Source organism: Symphalangus syndactylus, chromosome 17, assembly GCF_028878055.3.
Source record: "Symphalangus syndactylus isolate Jambi chromosome 17, NHGRI_mSymSyn1-v2.1_pri, whole genome shotgun sequence".
NCBI lineage: Eukaryota > Metazoa > Chordata > Mammalia > Primates > Hylobatidae > Symphalangus > Symphalangus syndactylus.
In genome coordinates this window covers 94,462,316-94,483,729 of record NC_072439.2, presented here as the reverse complement: position 1 = coordinate 94,483,729, position 21,414 = coordinate 94,462,316, and the positions used below count along the sequence as shown (strand labels likewise).

At 40.4% G+C, this 21,414-nt stretch overlaps 1 protein-coding gene across 2 annotated transcripts in view; it reads left to right on the top strand.

The window, feature by feature from the left end:
* The window catches only part of MB21D2 (Mab-21 domain containing 2), a 124,489-nt gene extending 103,875 nt beyond the window's left edge, over window positions 1-20,614 (top strand). Inside the window, exons 1-2 of one of the 2 annotated variants that reach the window (XM_063621977.1) lie at window positions 16,224-16,505; window positions 17,785-20,614. In XM_063621977.1, the coding sequence (XP_063478047.1) occupies window positions 17,787-19,049 (1,263 nt within the window). In that variant the 5' untranslated portion in view covers window positions 16,224-16,505; window positions 17,785-17,786 and the 3' untranslated portion in view covers window positions 19,050-20,614. Of the gene's footprint in view, window positions 1-16,223; window positions 16,506-17,784 lie in introns of those variants that run through there. The other variant, XM_063621976.1, reaches the window with a different exon arrangement.
* Window positions 20,615-21,414: the final 800 nt, after the last annotated feature.

Here is a 21,414-nt window from a genome sequence, read left to right as displayed (position 1 = left end):
GTTTAATGATGACAGATTTACTGTTTGCAGTGATGCTAGCTGTCATCATTGAGTCCTGTAAAAGATTCTATTAAGCTAAAACTAACTGTAAAAATCAGTGTATCTGTTTCTTTCCCCTCCTTTCTCTCTCACTTCTTTCCCTTCTTCCTTCCCTCCTTCCCTCTCTCCTATCTACCAGGTGCTTTGCGGTAACTTCATTCAAAGTGTTTTCTGTCCCTTACAAAGCTGACAGAGTTGTCAAGAGGTTTCACCCACTCAACCCACATTACTTGACACACAGTTAACTTGCATTACAAAGCACTGCATGCGGAGCTCTTGGTAATAAAGGGGTGACTCAAACACAGATCCTCCCCTCCAAAGTCATGTCTATGCTGTTGAATGTTGAACCACATGACTACATTACTAAATAAAAACAAAAATTAAAAGAAAAACAGGGAGGGAGGTGATAGAATAGATAGAAAAAGTATTGTAATATTTATTTTTAAAAGTCACATGCCCAAATAACAGAATAAAGACGAGTGTTATTCGTTAACCTACAGAAGTGTGAACAGAATGTGATTTTAAAAATACAATTACATTTTCTCAGTATTGCAAAGTTCCAGAGACTCTACTTGGAGCTTTATGTAACTGTTTCAATTAAGTGTCACAAGAATCTTATGAGAAAGATGATATTACCCCCATTTTTTTTTTAATGGGGAAACTGAAGTTTCAGAAAGTCAAGTAACTTATCCAGATGTCACACAGCTAATAAATCATGAAGCTAAGGTCCACATTCAAGCTTGCCTGTATCCTAAATTAATAATCTTTCTATCACGTCATTCACATCATCTCTTCTGGCATCCTTCTTTTCTGTCTTCCTTGTTCACCTCAAAGCTGTGAATCTTAACAACGATGTGACATCCCATCATGACAGTAGAATTGCTGCAAACAGCATGTGGGCATTTGAAATTCACCAGCAAGAAGCACTGTGTTCTGACTCACTTTGAAAGCATACCAGTAAAATCAGGTATTAATTTTAAAAATTTATGTTCAACCTCAGGCCTTACTTTTTGGGTTGGAGCCAGTCCAACAACTAAAGAAAAACTAGGAAGGCATGACCTCTAGTGGAAAGACTGAATACTTCGTATGATTTTACTGGAGAGTTTCTCCTCAAACCACCTGTTTTTAGACTGGAATTATGGAATTTTTCATCTGAAAGTTACTCTCGTAACAAGACTTGGGTCTGTGTACAAAATGTCATTTTTGTCACTATCTTAAAAATGGGATTTTTGCATCTCACAATCGTAGCACACCTGAGTCCTTTAATAACCTTTCTCAAGTCGGAACCATCTTTAAAAAAAAAAAAAATGTCCTCTCGTCTTTTTGCCACTTCACTATAAAACCCAAACTGGATTTTTGGAAGGGACACGATATAAACACAGCTGTCTACATTTGATCTATCGTCTCTAAATTCAACTCTGGGACAGTTGATAGCTTTGGAAATTGTACACCTCTATTCAAACTGTGTGATCTTTGGTTTTGAGAACTGAGCTGTAATTGTGCCCATCACTGCAGGTTTATTGCTTGGCTGCCGAGTCAGCTCCACACTTGATACTCACTGACCCATATATGTGCTCGCAAGCAAAGTGTGGTATGAGCGCCAGTTGTCCTTAAGGATTCGGCTGGTGATGCAATCACTTTATGCTTGAGATTGAATAGAGGACAAAAATCAGTCCCTATCTGATGGGTAGAGGCCCTGAAAAAATAGCAGAAATCTAGCACAAATACATCATTTTCTTTCAAACCAAATGCATACCTGGGTGGTTAGAGATGAATGAATTCCCCAGTTGTACAGAATGAGACCTGTCACATCCCTCCTGAATCTCAATTACTATCATGTTTCCAAAAGCCCGCTAAAGTTTTCTTTCCTGATTTGAAGAGTAGCCAATCTCAGCTCTTCAAGATCTTAGAGAATTACTGAGACAGTAAAATCCTTCCTCTAACTTGACAGCTTTGCCTTTCCTGATTTCACGCAGTTAAACTTTCTGCTTTGAAACAGAGAGGCAGACTCGATCTTTAAAAGCATTTCAACATTGCTAGTTTTAAACACATGTCTCCTTGGAGATTGTGCTTCCATCCTTGTGGGGTGAGACATGGGAACCTGCATTTTTAACAAACCTCTCGGTTTGAGACCCTCATATGAAGTAGAGAGTTCTAGATTGAGAGTCAAGGACTTTGGGTTCTATTTCTGGCACCTGTGCCAGGTTCAGTGCTATGTCACCTCTGCTTTTTGGGCCTTAGCAACCTCATACGTACCATGGCAGTTGGAATAAATAACCTTGAAAGTCAGTTCTGGCTCCAGTTACCTCCAATTTATTCATTCTTTGTGTGGGGAACACATATATAACTTAAACTTCATTCTCTGGAGACCAAGACTTAGTGAATTTGTAACTTATTCAAACAACATCCTTTAATACTATGCAATTAAACAAACTCTTATATCTCCCTTAGTAGCCATCATTTGGTTAATAATTTCTGGCTAGAATGTTTGAATGCCACACTGTTCATCCACTGACTTGCTCCATTTTTAGATGGTTGGGGGAAAGTAGATGAAAGAAGCCATCTCTCAAAATATGACTTTCCCATGTCAGCATTTTGAGACTGATCTTTGACTTTGTCTCAGAATTTTTTTTTTTTTTTTTTTTTTTTTTTTTGAGATGGAGTCTCGCTCTGTCGCCCAGGCTGGCTGGAGTGCAGCGGCACAATCTCAGCTCACTGCAAGCTCCACCTCCTGGGTTCACACCATTCTCCTGCCTCAGCCTCCCGAGTAGCTGGAACTAAAGGTGCCCGCACCACGCCTGGGTAATTTTTTATTTTTTTTTTTTTAGTAGAGACAGGGTTTCACCATGTTAGCCAGGATGGTCTCGATCTCCTGACCTCGTAATCCACCCGCCTTGGCCTCCCAAAGTGCTGGGATTACAGGCATGAGCCACCGCGCCCGGCCAAGACTTTTTTTTATTGAGCAGGCATGGATTGAAAAACACTGCAGCTTTGCCCTCTTTTAAATGATCTACCCGTGCTTTTAAACTGCAAATTTCTACTTCTGCAGAGGGCTTTGGCTGGTCATTTTAAGTCTCATTTCTTTTGATCTGAACATTTTCAAGCTCAAACAATAAAGTACGTTTTTACCCAGATACTGAAAGCAATTATCAGGTAGGCAATTCTGTCTCAGTAGATTCAGCTCTTTATTAGTCTGTTAGCCTGTCCGTATTTTTTTTTTTTTTCGTGTCTGTTGTCCTTGGAAAAACTCATTTGATCCCTTAGTCCTTTCTTAAATTTCAGGGATGGGTGTAGCTGTACTAATCTGAACTTCTGGATGTATGGAACATTCCAGCTTTTACGATGGAAATACTTCTGAGACTTACTAATGTACTCATTATTTTTCCAAATAGCATGTTTTTAGGATGTTACTGATTTGTTATTTGAAAACTAGATCGAGGAAATTAGTATTTGAAATAACATTTACTTATTTAAATTAAGGCAAAAGCAATAGAAGCAGGAGGTCATTGTTAATAAGCCATGTGGAAAATTGATTAATAGCTTTTAAGCACTTGGTTATTGACACTTAAAGACAAGTTATTTTTCAGCAAGGATGTGTGTTTATTTTCCTGGCATAGGTCAGGAAAGAAGGGAATCTTATCAGTAACCCAGGCAGTCTGGCTATAACACATCATAGATTCCTCCCGACAGAGCACACCTTACATTTTGAGCCCTTTCTCCCACCTTGCAACAAACTGACAACTTGATGGGAAAAAAAGTGATCCCTCTATCTTTCCTTCAAAATAATTGTGTGTGGTCAGATTAGTTTTAGTCTGGTTTAGGCCGGAGAACTAGGTGGATACTTGGTATACTCATCTTGACTAGTTACTTAGGGCTAGGAGCCTCAGCCTCCACAGCTCTTCATCAAGTAATTACAGGGAACAAATGGGAAAATGATTGTGGCCATTCTCTGGAAACTGCAAAGCATCATACAATATATATATATTGTTTATTTTGACTTGATTGAAGACAGGTTAAAAAATTCTCTTTTCATTAATCATCTGAGCTCCTAAAGTCTTCAGTGTATTTATTGACTTGTAGTCAGAATGAAATAGTCTTGAAGGAAGAGTAGTGTCTCGGCCTCATAACATCAAAGACTGTTTCCTCTGACTTCTTTTTCTTTTATTCCTGGAACCTGAAGCTTTATTCATTTAAAAAAAAAAATGAGCTGCAATAAGTGCAAGCGGACAACTCTGCCTTGCAAAGAGCTCTTGAATATGCCTTGGGAACCCGTTGTCAGCCATGCTGCTTGCCAAGACAAAGCATGTTTCCGTCTTGGCTCAACCTAGATGATCCCTTCAGCTCCTAAATTATCAGGGGGATTTTCTCAGGGAAACTAAACAGAAAAGTTATAAGTCACTGGGTGGAACCTCAAAGTAAATAGGCCTGGGACTGATGCTTTTAATGTAGTTTTATCACATTTTAGCCCGTTGATGAGCTTGTTTCCCCAAAGATTTTATTCTAGGATTGTAAGACGTCCAAGCCCAGCTAGAAACTCTTAGTAAATGAGTAGAGTGTGGATGCCATCTCCTGGCAGTTTTTGGGAATGGCTTAGTAAGGAATCCATTTATTTATAGGTTCTCCACTTATGCATCAAGGGAAAAAGTACGTGGTTTTGATCTTTTTAGAAATCAGGTATTAGACTTTGATCTTAGATCACACTATAGTTATATAGTAACTTTTCTCCTGCTTCCCTGATGAGGTTCTTGACTAAAAATTGGTGCTTTGGAGAATGTCCTAGAGCTAAATTATCCTCAAAGAACAAGAGGAGACGTGTGTGTGTAGTTACCGTATAGTTCATTAACAAGCCCCTAGCTTCTCCTTCATCTCTTCTGAGCATGTGATATGATTCCCTTGCTTGCAGATAATAGAGGATCTGGAGTCTTCCATCATGTCTCACAATGACAGTGTTGTCAGTCTGTCACTTGACAGTTTCATCCACTATAAAGATAGAGTTTATTTCAGTAAACTCTGTCATTAGGCTACACCATCTATTTATGATTCAGTTTACTCTGCTGAACTTCTCTTGTGTTAGGGTGGGAGATACACAAGTCATCAGAGGGACACTGACAGGTAAACACGTAATTGATAATTAGTGTAAACACTACACTAAAAAAAGTACAGGCCGGGCATGATGGCTCACGCCTGTAATCCCAGCAGCTTGGGGGGCCAAAGTGGGCGGCTCATATGAGGTCAGGAGTTTGAGACCAGCCTGACCAACATGGTGAAACCCTGTCTCTACTAAAAATAACAAAAATTAGCTGGGCGTGGTGGCGCACATCTGTAGTCCCAGCTACTCGGGAGGCTGAGGCAGGAGAATTGCCTGAACCTGGGAGGCAGAGATTGCAGTGAGCCAAGATCGTGCCACTGCACTCCAGCCTGGGCAACAGAGTGAGACTCCATCTCCAAAAAAATAAAAAAGCAAAAAAAACAAAACACGTACACACACAAAAGAAAGTGCGGACAAAGGTGATTGAATGAAGAAACTAAACATATCATTTAGAATTATTTCTGTACAATTTAGAGGAATAGAGACAGAATAATCCTCAACAGAGCCTGAAAGAGAAACTTTGTTTTGGTCTTTAAATTTAGCTTGAGGCTTTTATATATAAGTAAGGTGAGTCTGTTTGAACAAAGCTCCACTCTGAAGGTTGGTTGCTGGACTGAGTTCTTTGTTTTAATCCACCCTCCCCAACCTTAATCCCCATTGTTCTCTATGGAATTTAAGGAAGAAATGCCTATATCTGAAGAATGTATGGATTTTCACCTCTCCAAAGCTTTCCAGAGGTCTTAAAATGAACCTTGGGAAGTGAGGAGAATTGAGATAACAGCAAAGCAAGAAATAATAGGGAAGATGCTAGCTGGAAATGCACAGAAAAGCAAGCCTGCTGATCTGCGAAGGCTAATGAACTCTTTTCGAGAATTGTTCTCAGATCTAGTTTTATAAGACATATAATGGATCTGTAACTGATTGTGGGAAAGAGCAAGTAATCCCTTGCCATTAGCTTACGCTTCCAGGCTCATGGCCAGTTGTCCATATGAAATGTAATTTCATCAAGAATTATTAACAGACATGAGACTGTCTGTCCCTGCCTTACACCCTCCACCCACTACAGTTCCAGAAACAAGAATTACTCTGCTGTGGTAGTTGACTTGGGAGGTGACACAAAGAAACAGGAGTGAGGGAATAGAGCAACTGAGACAGAAGGGAGAAAAGCCAATAAAGATTCTGCCTATTAATAAGCTATTGAATGGGTTCATCTGAGAGGTTGTGTAGAACCCAATGTAGAATCACCCACAGAGTCTGGGGAAGCTAGGACATTTATCTACTGATTCTGCCCCGGTGGTTGACAGTTGCCCCAACGGTGTCAGTTCTCTTGCATTAACTCCCCTGCACTTCCTGGCAGTGGCTAGAGAGAGAATGCCCTTAGGCAAAGGGGGAGAGTCACTGGCACTTGAGGAGAGGGGCTGGGAACATCTGGGGACTGCCTGTCACAGCTGCAAGTGAACCCAGGGATGGGCTGGGGACACAGGGCAGGATATCAACAAAGTCACATGCACGTGTGCACGCACACACACACACAAGCATACTCACATATTAGGAAAAATGTAAATTCAAGTGAGGTCTGTAATAATAAGGAACTATTATTTTGTTTAGATAGGAGAATGGTGGTTATACTTAAAAAGTCTTTAGACAAGTGTCTTTGTCTGAGTGAGAAAGTGTTGTTTATGGGTAAAACGATAGGTTTTCTGGGATTTACCTTAATATATTATGCCAAAAAAAATGGGATAAGTGAAATAAGAATGGCAAACATAATTGTTGAAGTTAGGTGATGGATACATGGGAATTTATTATACTATTATATATACTATTGTATATGTTTGAAAATTTCTAAAGTAAACAGTAAAACAAGTTAGTAAACTTGTCTAAAGTAAGACAGGGTCTTCTTTGACTAGCCAGTGATAGTTTGTAAGTCCTTCAGAGGAGGCTTCTTCATATAAATTGGGATCATTTTTAAGTTAATTTAGCAAATTCGAATGTGTAATGTAGATCACCGATTCAGGGTCTCTTTTACATGGATAGCGACACATTTTTTAGGGTGCTGGTCACAGGAGCATTATCTCCTATCACAGTTTGATGGATACCAGTTTTTGTTTTTAGAGAAGACACAGAATTCTTTCTTTCTCCATGTCCCAGTGTGCCTGATAAGAGTTTTGTACAGAGACAAAATGTGACTGTAATAGATACTGCTGTGTCTGTAAAGGGAAAAGACTTTCTTGCTTCAGAGTTCAGTAAAAGTTTCTGGACTTGTGGTTAGTATGTTTTTGGCAGTCATGTTCCTGGCTACCTCCACCTGCCTCCTCAACCTAGCAGTAGAAACTTAGGGTGTATGACCTTCAAATTAAGGCTCTGATGTTGGGTTAAAATAACAAATTAGACTACGTATCTGAATATGTGGGAATATTTTCAGAGTTTCTTCTGGGAACCTGAAAGAATTTCAAGGATGCTGTTGTGATTAAAACACTTGTGGAATGTTCTTTGAAAGTTGTCCAGGAGCTAAGTGTGCAACACATCCGCACATGCACATGTGTGCACGCACATAGCTGTGTGTCTCAGCACTAAGTATCTTTTTATAATGTCATTTATAATCATCTCTTTCCTATGATCCTTGACCCATTTGCTCATATACTTTATTCCCCAGAGATGACTAAAGTCAGTTTTTAATCTGCTCTAGAAATCTGTTTACTCCAAAACAGAATTTCTTCCATTTTTGGGTGGAGAAATAAATTTCTACTTACTGTTTCCTATACTGTTTATGTGGCAGTTCTAAAGGCCCAAGGTATAACATTGTTTATTCTCTCCTAGGAAAGCCCATTTAATGCAGGAAAGCAGCACAGGATCAACTTGAATTTGGATCCCAGGTCAGCTGTCATGGCCGTAAAATATTTATTTGGCTGCTGTTTTTCTTAATTTCCTTATCTGCAAAATGGGGACACTAGGCTGTGCATGGTGGCTCACGCCTCTAATCCCAGCACTTTGGGAGGCCTAGGTTGGCAGATCATGAGGTCAAAAGATCGAGACCATCCTGGCCAATATGGTGAAGCCCCGTCTCTACTAAAAATATAAAAATTAGCCAGACGTGGTGGTGTGCACCTGTAGTCCCAGCTACTCGGGAGGCTGGGACAGGAGAACCACTTGAACCAGGGAGATGGAGGTTGCAGTGAGCTGAGATTTCGCCACTGCACTCCAGCCTGGGGACAGAGTGAGATTCCGTCTCAAAAAAAAAAAAAGGGAGGGGGGACACTATTGCCCGCCTGAAAGGGCCAAGAAGATTGAACGAGATGACACAGGTAAAGCATTCGGCCTGTGCTGTAGTGCATGGTAGTGGCATGAATGTTTGTGCCCTTCTCAGAGGGTCCTTGTCGTGAGATGTATGTACTTCAAACGTGTACTATCAATTCAGCTCTTCTTTTTCTGTTATGTGTGTCATTGGTGGTGCTAGTTATCTCTTTGTAAAATTGGTGAAGTTGGCTGGAGGATGTGACAGCAGCAGGGCTGCAGGTTACACATGACATAGAGTAGGCCAGATGAGAAGGAAGGGCAGCATCCAGTCTTTGGGCGTAATGCTCAGATTATGGTCTTCTTACAGCCACTGTGACTGGGCCCACACTGGATGGTCATAGGTGGCTATAGAAGTCTACGTTATAGTTGCCTATCTTAATTAGTAGGCTCTTGGGATGGGCAGCCACCTCGGAAGACATCTATACTGAGACTCCATCCCTGCTGAAGATTCTGATTGATCCTCTCTTGGGATAGGAAAGGGACTGCCTCCACAGGCAGCATTGCTAGAACATTCTGCCGGGTGGATGAGTTTACAACATTACACTGAAAACTTCTCTCTATATGTTCTACTTAGTGAAACCACACAGGTAAATTCCATTTCTTCTTTACCAGCACAGCTTATCAGATATTTGAAGATGGCTCTCATAGCCTTTTTGAATTTTCCATTTTTCAGGCTAAATAATTTTCACTCCTCCTCTTCCTCTTCTGCATTTTGGCTAGGACCTTATTCATTTCCTTCAGTGCTATTATCTCAATTTCTAATGGTATCTGATTAGTGTGGGAGCTGTTCATGCAGCATATCACAGATTCCCAGTTCTCCCAGCATGTGATAGAATCGTGCTTTCTTTCATGGGTGTGGATGGGACCATGGGACTAGTTTTGACCAGTGGTTTGTGTATGAAAATGATGCATGTCATTTCCATGCCAGAGCATTTAACTGCCAAAAAGAGAACCCCCAGAGCCTTCTTTTCCTCCAGCAGAGTGACTGTGAAGTTCTTTCTAGACATGACTGGCTCTACCCATCTGGGTCCTCGATTAAGGAAAGAAATGTGCCCCCAATCCCTCCCACCCCACTCACCCTTGATGGTCATCTAGTGAATGAAAAATAAAACTTGGTTGTTTTGAGTCACTGAGATACTGGCTTTGTTACTCAGCATAACTTCACCTGTCCTGATGGATAGAATTAGCATTTGGCTTTCTCACTGAATCATCAGTATTATGCGATGAGGGCGGTGTCTGTTTCTCTTCACCTTTGTCTCTTCGGTGTCTAGCACAGCACTGGCTCATAGGAGACGCTCATACTTACTGTGTGAAGAAGTAAAATCTGAGTTTTGAATCCTGTCTTTATCCTTGTTGCAATTTCTTAGACTTGGCCTAATTCATTATTTTTCTTCTAAAATGTAGACTGCTCCCTTCTCCTCCCCAATTAAACACAGCTTTCCAGTTTCGGAGTAATTAAGTAGTTTACATACACATCTCAGCATGAGAAAGGAATGGAAACCGGACCCAGCTGGGTCCTGGGCAAAGGGTCAGTGATGGGGTACAGTTGACTTCATTCAGAGCATCTCCATCACAAGCTTATGGGTTTTTGTGAAGATCACGAGAGCATTAATGTGGTCATCCCTGATACATTTCTGTATCCTTATGTAGCTGTTTGACACCATTACTCTTGCTTTTCACTTAATTTTTTTTTTTTTTTTTTTTTTTTGGCCTTTCAAGAATGAGCCTTCTGAAGTGAACACTCTTGTTATAAATTGTCAGTCTGTAACTTTTGTACCCTACTGTGACTTTGGGAAGCTGCTAGATAGGGCTAATAAGACTCTTTTGAGTCTTACCAGTAAGTTCTGAATGGCAAAAACCATGAGTTCTTAAACTATCCTAAGTACTGAAAAGAAAAAAAGGTCAGGACTTATTCGATGGGAAAAAATATATTGATAATATATCGATATGTGTATGCATGTGCCAACAAACCCTGTTTACTGATTACCAACTAAGCACAAAACTACACACTAAGAAATTTGTTGTGCATTTTCTGATTTTATTCCCGTGGCCACCCAACAAACTTGTACCAGTTGTTATTCTACAATTTTGTTTAAGGAAACCAAGGCCCACAGTAGTTGATGTTGGTCATGAATGAATTGGACTCGAATCCAGGTCTAACTCATGTTCATTCTGTTTAAAATAGCTTAGTAGACTTTGATAAAGCCCACCAATTTTTAAGACCTTCAGTTTTAATTTTTAAGAAGGAAAATAATGGAAGATCAGAGAGGCATAGATTATTAGAAAACACTTTTATACACATATGCTGACAGGCTTTCATGTTATATTGTGCAGCAAATTCCATAATCTTAGGTTGTGGTTAATGAGGTATTCAAGTTGATTGAAAGAAGTGGTATACACAAAAGGCAGGTACCTTCTAATCTAAAGTCTATACTAGCAACGCAGCAAAAAAATCTTGACCACAAGGAGGTTATAGATGTCGCTTAAGATAGGATCTTTCATTTGTGCTGCCTTTTCGTGAGTTACTGTGCCAGATGCTTCATGGTTGACCCTTGAACAACACAGGTTTGAGCTGCACAGGTCCACTTATAGGTGGCTATTTTTCAATCAAATGCAGATTGAAAATACACTATTTGCAGGATATGAAACCCACTTATACAGAGGACCAACTTGTTGTATAAGTGGATTCCACAAGGTCAGCGATGGGACTTGAGTAGGGACACATTTCAGCATATGTAGGAGCTCCTGGGACCAAGGGACGATTGTGTATTGTTGTCTTGTTGAGGAGGAAAGATACACCATGAACACAGCCCACGATGACAGTAGGTGTGGAAAGTGCTAACTTAGTTCAGGTTAAGACCCTCCAGTAGGATGTACAGGTTGTTCATTCCATGGGGTACCTGAGTGAGAGGACAAGAGAGAGCCAGAATCCAGCCTGCCCTCTGCCTGCCACCCTGTGTGTCGTGCCACACGATGGCATCCACTCAGAGGAAGCAGCCTTGACTAGCAGCAGTCTTGGTACAGCCAGGGGAGAGGATACTTCATTCATTTCCCTTCATCTAACATGTTTTGTGTGCCTTGCATGTGCTAGAGGCTTTAAATAGATGATCTTGTTTAATTAAATCTTTAAAATAACTCCGTGGAATCTGTGTTATTTGCTCTTCCAGTTTTATGTGTGGTAGGAAAAGGGGCGAACATATGGGGAAAATGAGCTAAATATCTACGATGTGCTTAGACACTTCATAGCAGTCCTGTAAGGGTGGGTTTTTATATGCGTTTACTTTTCATCAATTTGTTTGTTTTTTAATAGATAAGGAATTGGAAGCTCAGAGAGGTTAAATAATTGGTCAGCCTCACTTACATAGTAAATGACAAGCCCAGGCTCCAAGCCCAAGTCTATCTTGAGTCCAGTGTTCTTGCATACGTATCAGTATCAAAATGGGGAAATATTAAGAAAGACTCCTTTGGAGAGACCTCTTTTAAATCAGCCCTATTACGATATATATATATTCTGGTCAATAGGGCATTGCCATTACCATACGTGAATTAATCAGTTTTCTAAAAAAATAAAATTGTATGCAGTTGTCTCAAATTATGCAAAATAAAGCAGACTCTTTGACATATAAAACATATTATCATAATTGTGAGTACTAATAACTCAGAATATTATTGAAAAACTGGAAAGCTCCGTTTTTGTCTTCTGTATTTCCAGGGTCTTCCAGTCTATTTGGGAATACTAATGGCTCTATCAAGGCAGACCAGGCCCATTCTTCTTTATGATAAATGTGGATGGTCAGACATGTTCTGCCAGTTGTCCCAGGTCCCACTAAAGATTTGACCAATAAAAATGCAAAACTGGCACATTGCCCTGAGACCTCTGCTACTTCCCTCTTAAGCCATTGTGCATTGTCATGGGGAGATCAGGACGTATGTGCCATTCTGGTCTTTGTGCAAATGTTGGAATGCAACAATGCTGGTAATCTGTCGCTAAGGCCGTATGACCCCAAATGAGTGATTTCTCCTCTTGGAACCGGTTTTTCCTTCAGATAGATGATTTCTGGGCGTGAACGAGGAAAGGCCTAAAATCTTTTCCAACTGGGGTCATTAAGAATTTCATGGATTAGTGACTTTCTTAGAAAAAGGTGGCCATGCCCACGTCTCAGACGTTTCTCAGAATGTCAAGTAAGCTTGACAAAAATATTTCCGCCCTGGAAACATAAACCATAATATTTTTATAGGAAGGTTTTATATTGTTTATTGTCAACCAAGGAGACTTACCCTAGGGGAGGCATCAGAATGAAAGATGGACTTTGTCAGCATCATCCCACCGTGTACCCTTCTTGCCATTAAAACCCACTGCCGGAATAAGGCACTGTTTGTTGCTGGTATGTGCTACTTGAGTTGGAGCCAAAAAAGGAAACTCTTTTATATGAAACAATGAATATTACTGAGATATTCAGGCATATAGTCAAAGGTATGTAAAAAGATAAAAGTTATCTAATTTTGTAACTTATAAGACAAAAATTTTACTTCTTTTATAAACCTTTCTCCCTTCAACATATGTAAGTGTGTGTGTGTGTATCTGTTTTAAAGAAATCTATACAAGTATTATTTTGACTTATCTACTTAGTATTTCTTGAACTCTCTATTTGAGTTTTCACAGACTTACTGGGGTGGGGTCGTAAAGACAACAAGAAATGATACTTAGTTTTTGTGCTCTAGTATTAGCAATCTGGCATTATATGTTTGCATGATGAAGGTTTGCAGTTTCAATTTAGTGGAATATGATATAATTTTATTCACTAGAACATAAAGAAGTCAGGGACAGAGTTCCATTTTTCACTTGATATTCTAAAGATAATCAGCAAATAACTGAAAGCATGACATGAAACACATTCCTTAAACTTAGGACCTGAGTATCTATATAAAAGGGTACCATTAAGATATTCTTAAGTAAAAACTCTGAAATATATCAAAACCAAGAAATGGAGAATTACAGGAAAGGAGGTTGAGTGGCAGTTTTACTTAAGAGCAAGCATATGCCAGTGCCTCCGTGAAAAGAAGAGACCCACCCAAGGGAATAGCTATCCTCTATCCTTCCTTTTTTGTTTTGCTGCTAACAAGCTCAGTGGTGTATGTGCATCTTCCTTCTGTTCCCACTCGTAGCTTTGGATAATCCAACAGCTAAACAGCCAGAGTCACTAGATCTTATCCTCCAGTAATTACACAGAAAACCTCAGATCATTGCAGAGATGGCACTTGTTGGAACTGATGCCTACAGCCAAAGCGTACAGTTGAAAATTTTCCCTCCTCTGTCTTTTTCCCTTCCAGCCCTGTGCTTTGGTTGCATGGCAACCCATCTGCCATGATAGCTGATGTCAGCTCATTTTCACTTAAACTTAGCCCAGGAAAGTTTTCAAGGAAGACATTTGGGCTTGTATAACGCTGGGGAAGGTTCGAGTTGTGTTACCATATCGTTTGTAAAATTGCAGACTAATGGGCTCAGGGAGGCTAAATGGAAATGTGGATGTAAGAAGGGATTAGCTTCTGGAACAGTGTGGCCTTAGGGACTTTGTTTCTTATAGGGGCTTAGTAAATGTGTGTCTGCAACATTCTTTCTGCTGCCAAAGGGCTTTCTTCACTTTAAAAGGAATAAGAAGTGTTCAAAATTACCCCATCTCCTGAATATTCAAATTTAGCCAAATACTTGATGTTGACTCCTTTGAATAAAGGGTCAACATTTTAACAAGATGCATGAGCATCAGTTGGGAGGAAAGAGAACCTTTTATCATTGGCAGGAATTTTCTAGTGTATATATTGACAAGTGAAAACAGGTTAAAACTTCTTAAATCCAGCAGAGGGCAGAAGGGAGTTTTAGCTTACCCAAGACTCTCCAAACAAGATAGTGACAATCCAAGGCAAAATTCAGTGGCACTTTTGTAGACAAATTATCTCTAGGTTATTAATGCACAAGTTACCCTGATTATATAGACAAGTCTTAGCTGGTGGGCTCAAAGCCAGTTTTTTTCTGTCCAGAACAAAAGGATATATAGGATTTTGAATTAGTTACACCTAAGAGGTGTAACTAATGTGGTACTCAAATAACAATATCACTTTAATAGATTCAGATCTTATTTACTAACCACAACACAGCATTTCACAGTATTTCTCACATATATTTATGGTATTCTGAATGCTAGAATGAAAGGATGTTTGAAATAATGAAGCATAAACGATTTCATTACCAAATATATCTCACTGAAACTGACTGTTCCGACATGTGAGTTCATAAAATAACGAAAATGATTTTCACAACCTAATCTGGAATCTGAGAAATCAATTTTATCCTTTAAGGCAACAACCAAAAGGTGGGGTGGTAGTATTTCTTTACATGGCAAGGATGAGATTAATATTAAAACATAATGACATTTGAGAAATGGATCTTTGTCTTGGCATTTATAAGAGCTTTCAATCCGGATTAAGTTTGGCTTTAAAAAAAAAACACTTTAAAAAAGGAAAAACATATCTTCCATGCTGAAGACGGTTTTTGTTTGGGTAGTAGGTAGTATCTTCTGTTTTGCTTGGATAGTATTTAGTGTAGTATGTTGGGTTTCTCAGGAAGCAGCCTCTGAAATGGAGTTAGGATGTTTATGAAGCTGCACCCTTGGGATCTACACCTGTCGAAGTGGGGAAGGAAGCAGGTTCAAGTAGGAGAAACTGAGCTTCCCTGCAGGCGCATCATTTGCCACAGCCAAGCCCACTGGGAACTCAGAGTTTGAGTGGCCCTTCAGAGTATCCTAAGCTGGGACACTCCCACACCGATCAGTTATTGGATGTGCACCTGCAACCCCCATCCCAGCTGCAGGACCTGACCCTGGCTAAGATGGCCTTTTGCAGCTGAGACAATCCTTAAGGGATAGCATTTAAGCAGCTGGGATAAGTCCTTTATTGAAGAAGGACCTGGATGCCATATCACAGTGCAGATAGTGTGAGAAACAGCCAAGAAGTCAGGTTTGCTGGATGTTCTTTCTGATGAATTGTTGACACTATACTGTTGGCTAACTTATGGTTTTAAAAAGAAAATGATAACTTGCCATATTTCTGTATGTAAGGAAATGGTACTAAATAAAAGACATTTTCACGGTTAATGTGGTTTGGAAAATAGGATTTTAAAGAGTGAAAAAGAGCACATTTTAATAAATGAGCGTTACATTTTAAAGTATAATTGTCTTAGTTCATTCAGGCTGTTATGTCAAAGTACCTAGACTGAGTAGCTTATAAACAGCAGGGATTTATTTCTCACCATTCTGGAGGTCAAGAAAGCCAAGATCAAGGTGCCTGCAGATTCATTGTCTGGTGAGGGACGGCTTCCTGGTTCATAGATGGCTGTCTTCTCGCTGTGTCCTCACATGGCAGAAGGGGTGAGGCAGCGCTCTGAGGTTTGTTTTATAAGGGTGCCAGTCCCACTCATGAGGGCTCCACTCTCACGCCTGATGACCTACCAGAGGCCCCAGCTCCTAATACTATCACATCGAAAGTTGGGATTTCAACATGTGAGTGGGGCACAGACATTCAGAGTATAACAATAATACTAACAAAACACATGCATATGGTTTATTTGATTTGGGGTTGTCCTATGAAGAGCAAACTATGAATTATAATGAATAATGGAATATTCTAATAGTTTGTGGTAGGTCTTTATGATCTTTGGGGAGACACTGTTAAATAAATCACAGGATGACGCTGGTAGTTTGTCAGATAATCAAGCATAAGCAAGTATATAATGAAGGAGGGAAAATGTATATGTTGTTTATGGAACAGTCATTTCAGTCTAGCCTTTAAGTGTTTATGGTAATTCCATCTATTAATGCTATCTACCTATTAATTTCATGCATTTTTCCCCTTATCATTTGGTCATAGCTTCAATTATGTTCCTAATGCATGCACGGAGTCTTCTATGCCTGCTTAATGCATGAGACATGGTTCTCAAAAGGACTGACAATCTCATCAGAAATCACGTTCGTTAATATCACCACCAATTGAATCAGAAACATACACAGTTCGGGAAGATGTCACGCCCATGGTGCGGAGTTTTCTAAATTTAATTTTCTCTTAGAAGTTTCAGTTTTATCATTGGCAATAAATATTGTCAGTAGTTTCCTTGAAGCCAGGCTCATTTTGTTCATTTTAGAAGAAAATGTCTGCCAAATACCCAAATCTAAATAGCCCATAGTTTTCTGTCGTTCTTTAAAGTAAAAATGGTGTTCCATGAACAAAGAAGCCAGTTCAGCTCACAACTCAGTTACGCTAGTGCTTTTCCTGAAAACAGATTTCCTATTTCGGCATGAGGAAGACAGATTTTATGGTTATTTCCATTTCATCACACAGACTATTAGGAAGATAGTCTTTCTAATGGCTCAGAGGTTGAGATTCCATAAAATAACTTATTTGTCTTCTCCATCAAGGATTTTCTTAAGTAAAACTGGGTTTTTTTTTTTTAAATTGCTAATGCATGTCAATGGTAAAGAACGTACTGACTGCTATTACAGTTTGGCATCAGTGTCTTGGCTGCTGCTAAGGCACTGGCAATTTTATCCTCCCTTGTTTTTGTGCCATTAGTACAATGGCAACACAGTAAAAAAGTCAAACAAGACTGGGCATGGTGGCTCATGCCTGTAATCCCAGCACTTGGGGAAGCCAAGGTAGGAGAATTGCTTGAGGCCAGGAATTTTAGACCAGCCTGGCCAACATAGCAAGACCCTGTCTCTTGAAAAAAAAAAAAAAAAGTCAAACAATGTGTTAGTATTATTATAAAGAGAGAAAGTGTCTCCAGCCCACACTGAGAACCGCTGGCACAACGAAGAGTGTAAATGCAAAGAGCCTGGGGAAAGAAAACCGCTTTGGCAATAGATAAAAAAGGCCGAACCTCCTATGATGACAGGAGAGGTGTGGAGAACAGGGAAGGAAGTGAGAAACCCCGGCAGAGGTTCCATGGAAAAGATTTGGCAGTAGAAGGGCAGCAAAGAGTTGAAATTTACCGAGGTTTTCAGTCTGCATCACTGAGTGGATGGCAATTCCATTAAGGTGATGACTCGGGAAAGAGGGGCCCTGGTTTATTACTGAAAGTGATACTGCTTTTCACTGAGAGAGAAAAATCTACCATAATTCTTCCATTTGGAAAAGGGTAGATTCTAGCACTAGTGAGAAAGTACTGTTGGCCAGGTCTGTGCAGCAGCCTGAGATCTGATTGAGTACTGATAATGAATTCTGGTTCTTGGAACGTCGGAGCATTGTGTTCATGCATCACACTCTTATGTCTGTGCTTCCTATGATGGTGTTATTTTTTTCTTCTTTATTTCTAGGAATGGTGCAAAAGCTGGACCAAAAGCTTCCAGTGGCTAATGAGTACCTGTTGCTCTCTGGAGGTGTCCGGGAAGGTGTGGTGGACCTGGACTTAGATGAGCTTAATGTCTATGCCCGGGGGACTGACTATGATATGGACTTTACCCTCTTGGTGCCAGCCCTCAAGCTGCATGACCGTAATCAGCCTGTGACACTCGACATGCGCCACTCAGCCTTGTGCCACTCTTGGCTGAGCCTTCGGCTCTTTGACGAGGGGACAATCAGTAAATGGAAAGACTGCTGCACCATTGTAGATCACATCAACGGTGCCACCAACTACTTCTTCTCACCTACCAAAGTGGCTGACTGGTTCTATGATTCTATCAGCATTGTCCTATCAGAGATACAGAAGAAACCCCAGCGAGGGATGCCAAAGGTGGAAAAGGTGGAAAAAAATGGGACCATCATCTCCATCATTCTGGGTGTAGGGAGTAGTCGCATGTTGTACGATATTGTCCCTGTGGTATCTTTCAAAGGTTGGCCTGCAGTGGCCCAGAGCTGGCTCATGGAGAACCACTTTTGGGATGGGAAGATTACTGAGGAAGAGGTCATCAGTGGGTTTTACTTGGTGCCTGCTTGCTCCTACAAGGGTAAAAAGGACAATGAATGGCGGCTGTCCTTTGCCAGGAGCGAGGTGCAGTTGAAGAAGTGCATCTCCAGCAGCCTCATGCAGGCCTATCAGGCCTGCAAAGCCATCATCATTAAACTGCTGTCCCGGCCCAAGGCTATTAGCCCCTATCATCTGCGGAGCATGATGCTCTGGGCCTGCGACAGACTTCCTGCCAACTACTTGGCTCAAGAAGACTTTGCCGCCCACTTTTTGCTGGGCCTCATCGATGACCTGCAACACTGTCTGGTCAACAAGATGTGCCCCAATTATTTCATCCCTCAGTGCAACATGCTGGAACACCTGTCTGAGGAGACAGTCATGCTTCACGCCCGGAAGCTGTCCTCTGTGCGCTCAGACCCGACAGAGCACTTGCGCACCGCCATCGAGCACGTCAAGGCAGCCAACCGGCTGACACTGGAGCTCCAGAGGCGAGGTAGCACCACCAGCATCCCCTCCCCACAGTCCGACGGAGGGGACCCCAACCAGCCCGATGACCGTTTGGCAAAAAAACTGCAGCAGCTAGTGACTGAGAACCCGGGAAAGTCAATCTCTGTCTTTATCAATCCTGACGATGTCACAAGGCCCCATTTCAGAATTGATGACAAATTTTTCTGAGTGTTAGCTGACTTTATTTTTTCCTGATTCTTAAACTCTGATAATGTGTCGTGTGGTTTGTGATGCTATCTTTCTGTTTTTTACATATCCAGCCTAGATTGGATTTGTTAAGAACAAATTTTAAGTTTCCTGGTTCTGCAGGATGGTGCAGGCTCTGAAACAGTATATTACTATTTCATATTCTGCCTCTGATTTCGTTGTTTACTTTTTGTCATTATTGTCATGCTCCTTAGTTTGTTGGAGTTTTTTTTTTCTTTTTAAGGAGATCTTGAGCCATAGATGAAAATGCCCATGAGTCCTCTTGCTTTTTTCTGTTCATACTTGGTGCAAATTTGTTCATGGGTATGGGGAAACAAATCTCTTTCTGACACTTAACAGTTCTATCGTATGATTTTTATTATTTTGTTTTTGTCTTTTTTCTTGTGAGCTTTCACCACTACTGATGTTTGAGAATCATATGAACCTGGGAACTACCTGGATTTATTGATTTTGACCAGTGACCGGAGGAGTTTCCCCCGTTTCCAGCAAACAATGTAAACTTTGAAAGTGACGATACTACAAATTGTGTTCTGGAGCAACTTCATTGAGTGTAATTGTCCTCAAATCAGAGAACACTGGGTGGTTTGAAGGGTGCGTTTGACAGTTTTCCAAACAGAATTAAGGTTTCCAAATGTTAGTTTTAGCGTATGTAATTATTTGAAGCCTTATTTAAATCCTATTAAAGAACATACCATTATAATTATTATTTGCACTAATCTTTGCCATTGTCAGAATTGCAAAGTGTGTTTCAATATAAATTAACAACCACTCTTGAAATTCTATCATTTTTTCATTTTGCCCATTTCTCTCGATCAGTGGAATGATTCTTTGCATTCGCTTAGTTCTCCTTCAGTTGTAGTGTCCTGTTTTGCCCTCTTTGATATTCCTGGTTCCTGTCTTACTGAGAGAAGTTGTCAAAGCTTTATACATGTTGACTCCATCTAAAGCTGGGGAAAATATACACTGGATAAAGTAGATGTCTTTGTATTTATTTCTTTTGGGGTCATAGAGGTAAGCTTTTTTGTAAAGTCTCTACTCTTCCTGAGAGTTTTGAGGAAAACTGGCAGGAAGAACTTATAATCCCCAAATAGAAGATGCCACGTCTGTTCAAAAGCAGGTATTGCCATAGAGCAGGATCCAGGAAATATCTGTGGGTGGCAGCCTTGGTAGGGAGGTATCCTGTCTTCATGAGTGAAGTTACTTGCCTCATTTAGGTGCTGGAACTTATTGGCTCCCTGTTTTGGTGTGGACTCATGGCAAGCTGGTGTTTAAGAGGTCAGGAGGCCTGCTGATCTTTCGAAGGACACCCATGATGTCTACTCATGGAAAGGTCAAGTAACGTGTTCATTTTGGTCTTGAATGTCCAAACTCATGGGTTGGATTTTGGCCAATTGAAATCAGACATATGCAGTCTTGGGTTTTTGCATGGAAATTAATGTAATGCTTATGAATGAAAATGAAAACATTCAACCATCTAAGTCAAACACAAAAATAATAATAAAAAAAGAAACATACTGGCCTTGAAATTTTGTTGTTGTTAGTTTGTAATCTGGGAATTATTTTCTTATTAGTATTATATTCGTATATTTATATATTAGTATATTTTCTTATTAGTATTATCCTAACAGCGATTTTCAATAAATACACCCATGGGCTTGCTAGTGTCTTTCAGACCAGTTGTCCATATAGTGAACATCCAACATTCAGTCTTCCTCTTTCCCCAGTTTTACTACTAGTGTCTGTCCTCCACATCATCCTTGTCCTTATCAGGAAATGATGTCATCCCTAGCACTGAAAACGCGTCATAACTGGAAAAGCCGATCTGCACAAACCATCTCCCTGGCCACACCGTTAACAAGGGACACAGAATGTAAGCTGCTTCAGTCAGGGACACGCTCAGCATTCCAAATTGGAATGCCGGGACAGAAACATACACTCTCCCTGGATATGGAGGAGAAAGCATTTGGATTCTTTGGCTACTAACAACTATCACACAATCTATATTTATTTATGTATTTATTTATTTTTAATATACTTTAAGTTCTGGGTTACATGTGCAGAACATGCAGTTTTGTTACATAGGTATATATGTGCCCTGGGTGGTTTGCTGCACCCATCAACCCATCACTAATGCTATCCCTCCCCCAGGCCCCTATTCCCTGACAGGCCCTGGTGTGTGATGTTCCCCTCCGTGTGTCCTTGTGTTCTCATTGTTCAACTCCCACTTGAGAGTGAGAACATGCGGCGTTTGGTTTTCTCATCTTGTATCACACAATCTTGACTAGAGCTGGCTTCAGGATGAAGCTGACGTTGGATGGTGTTATGG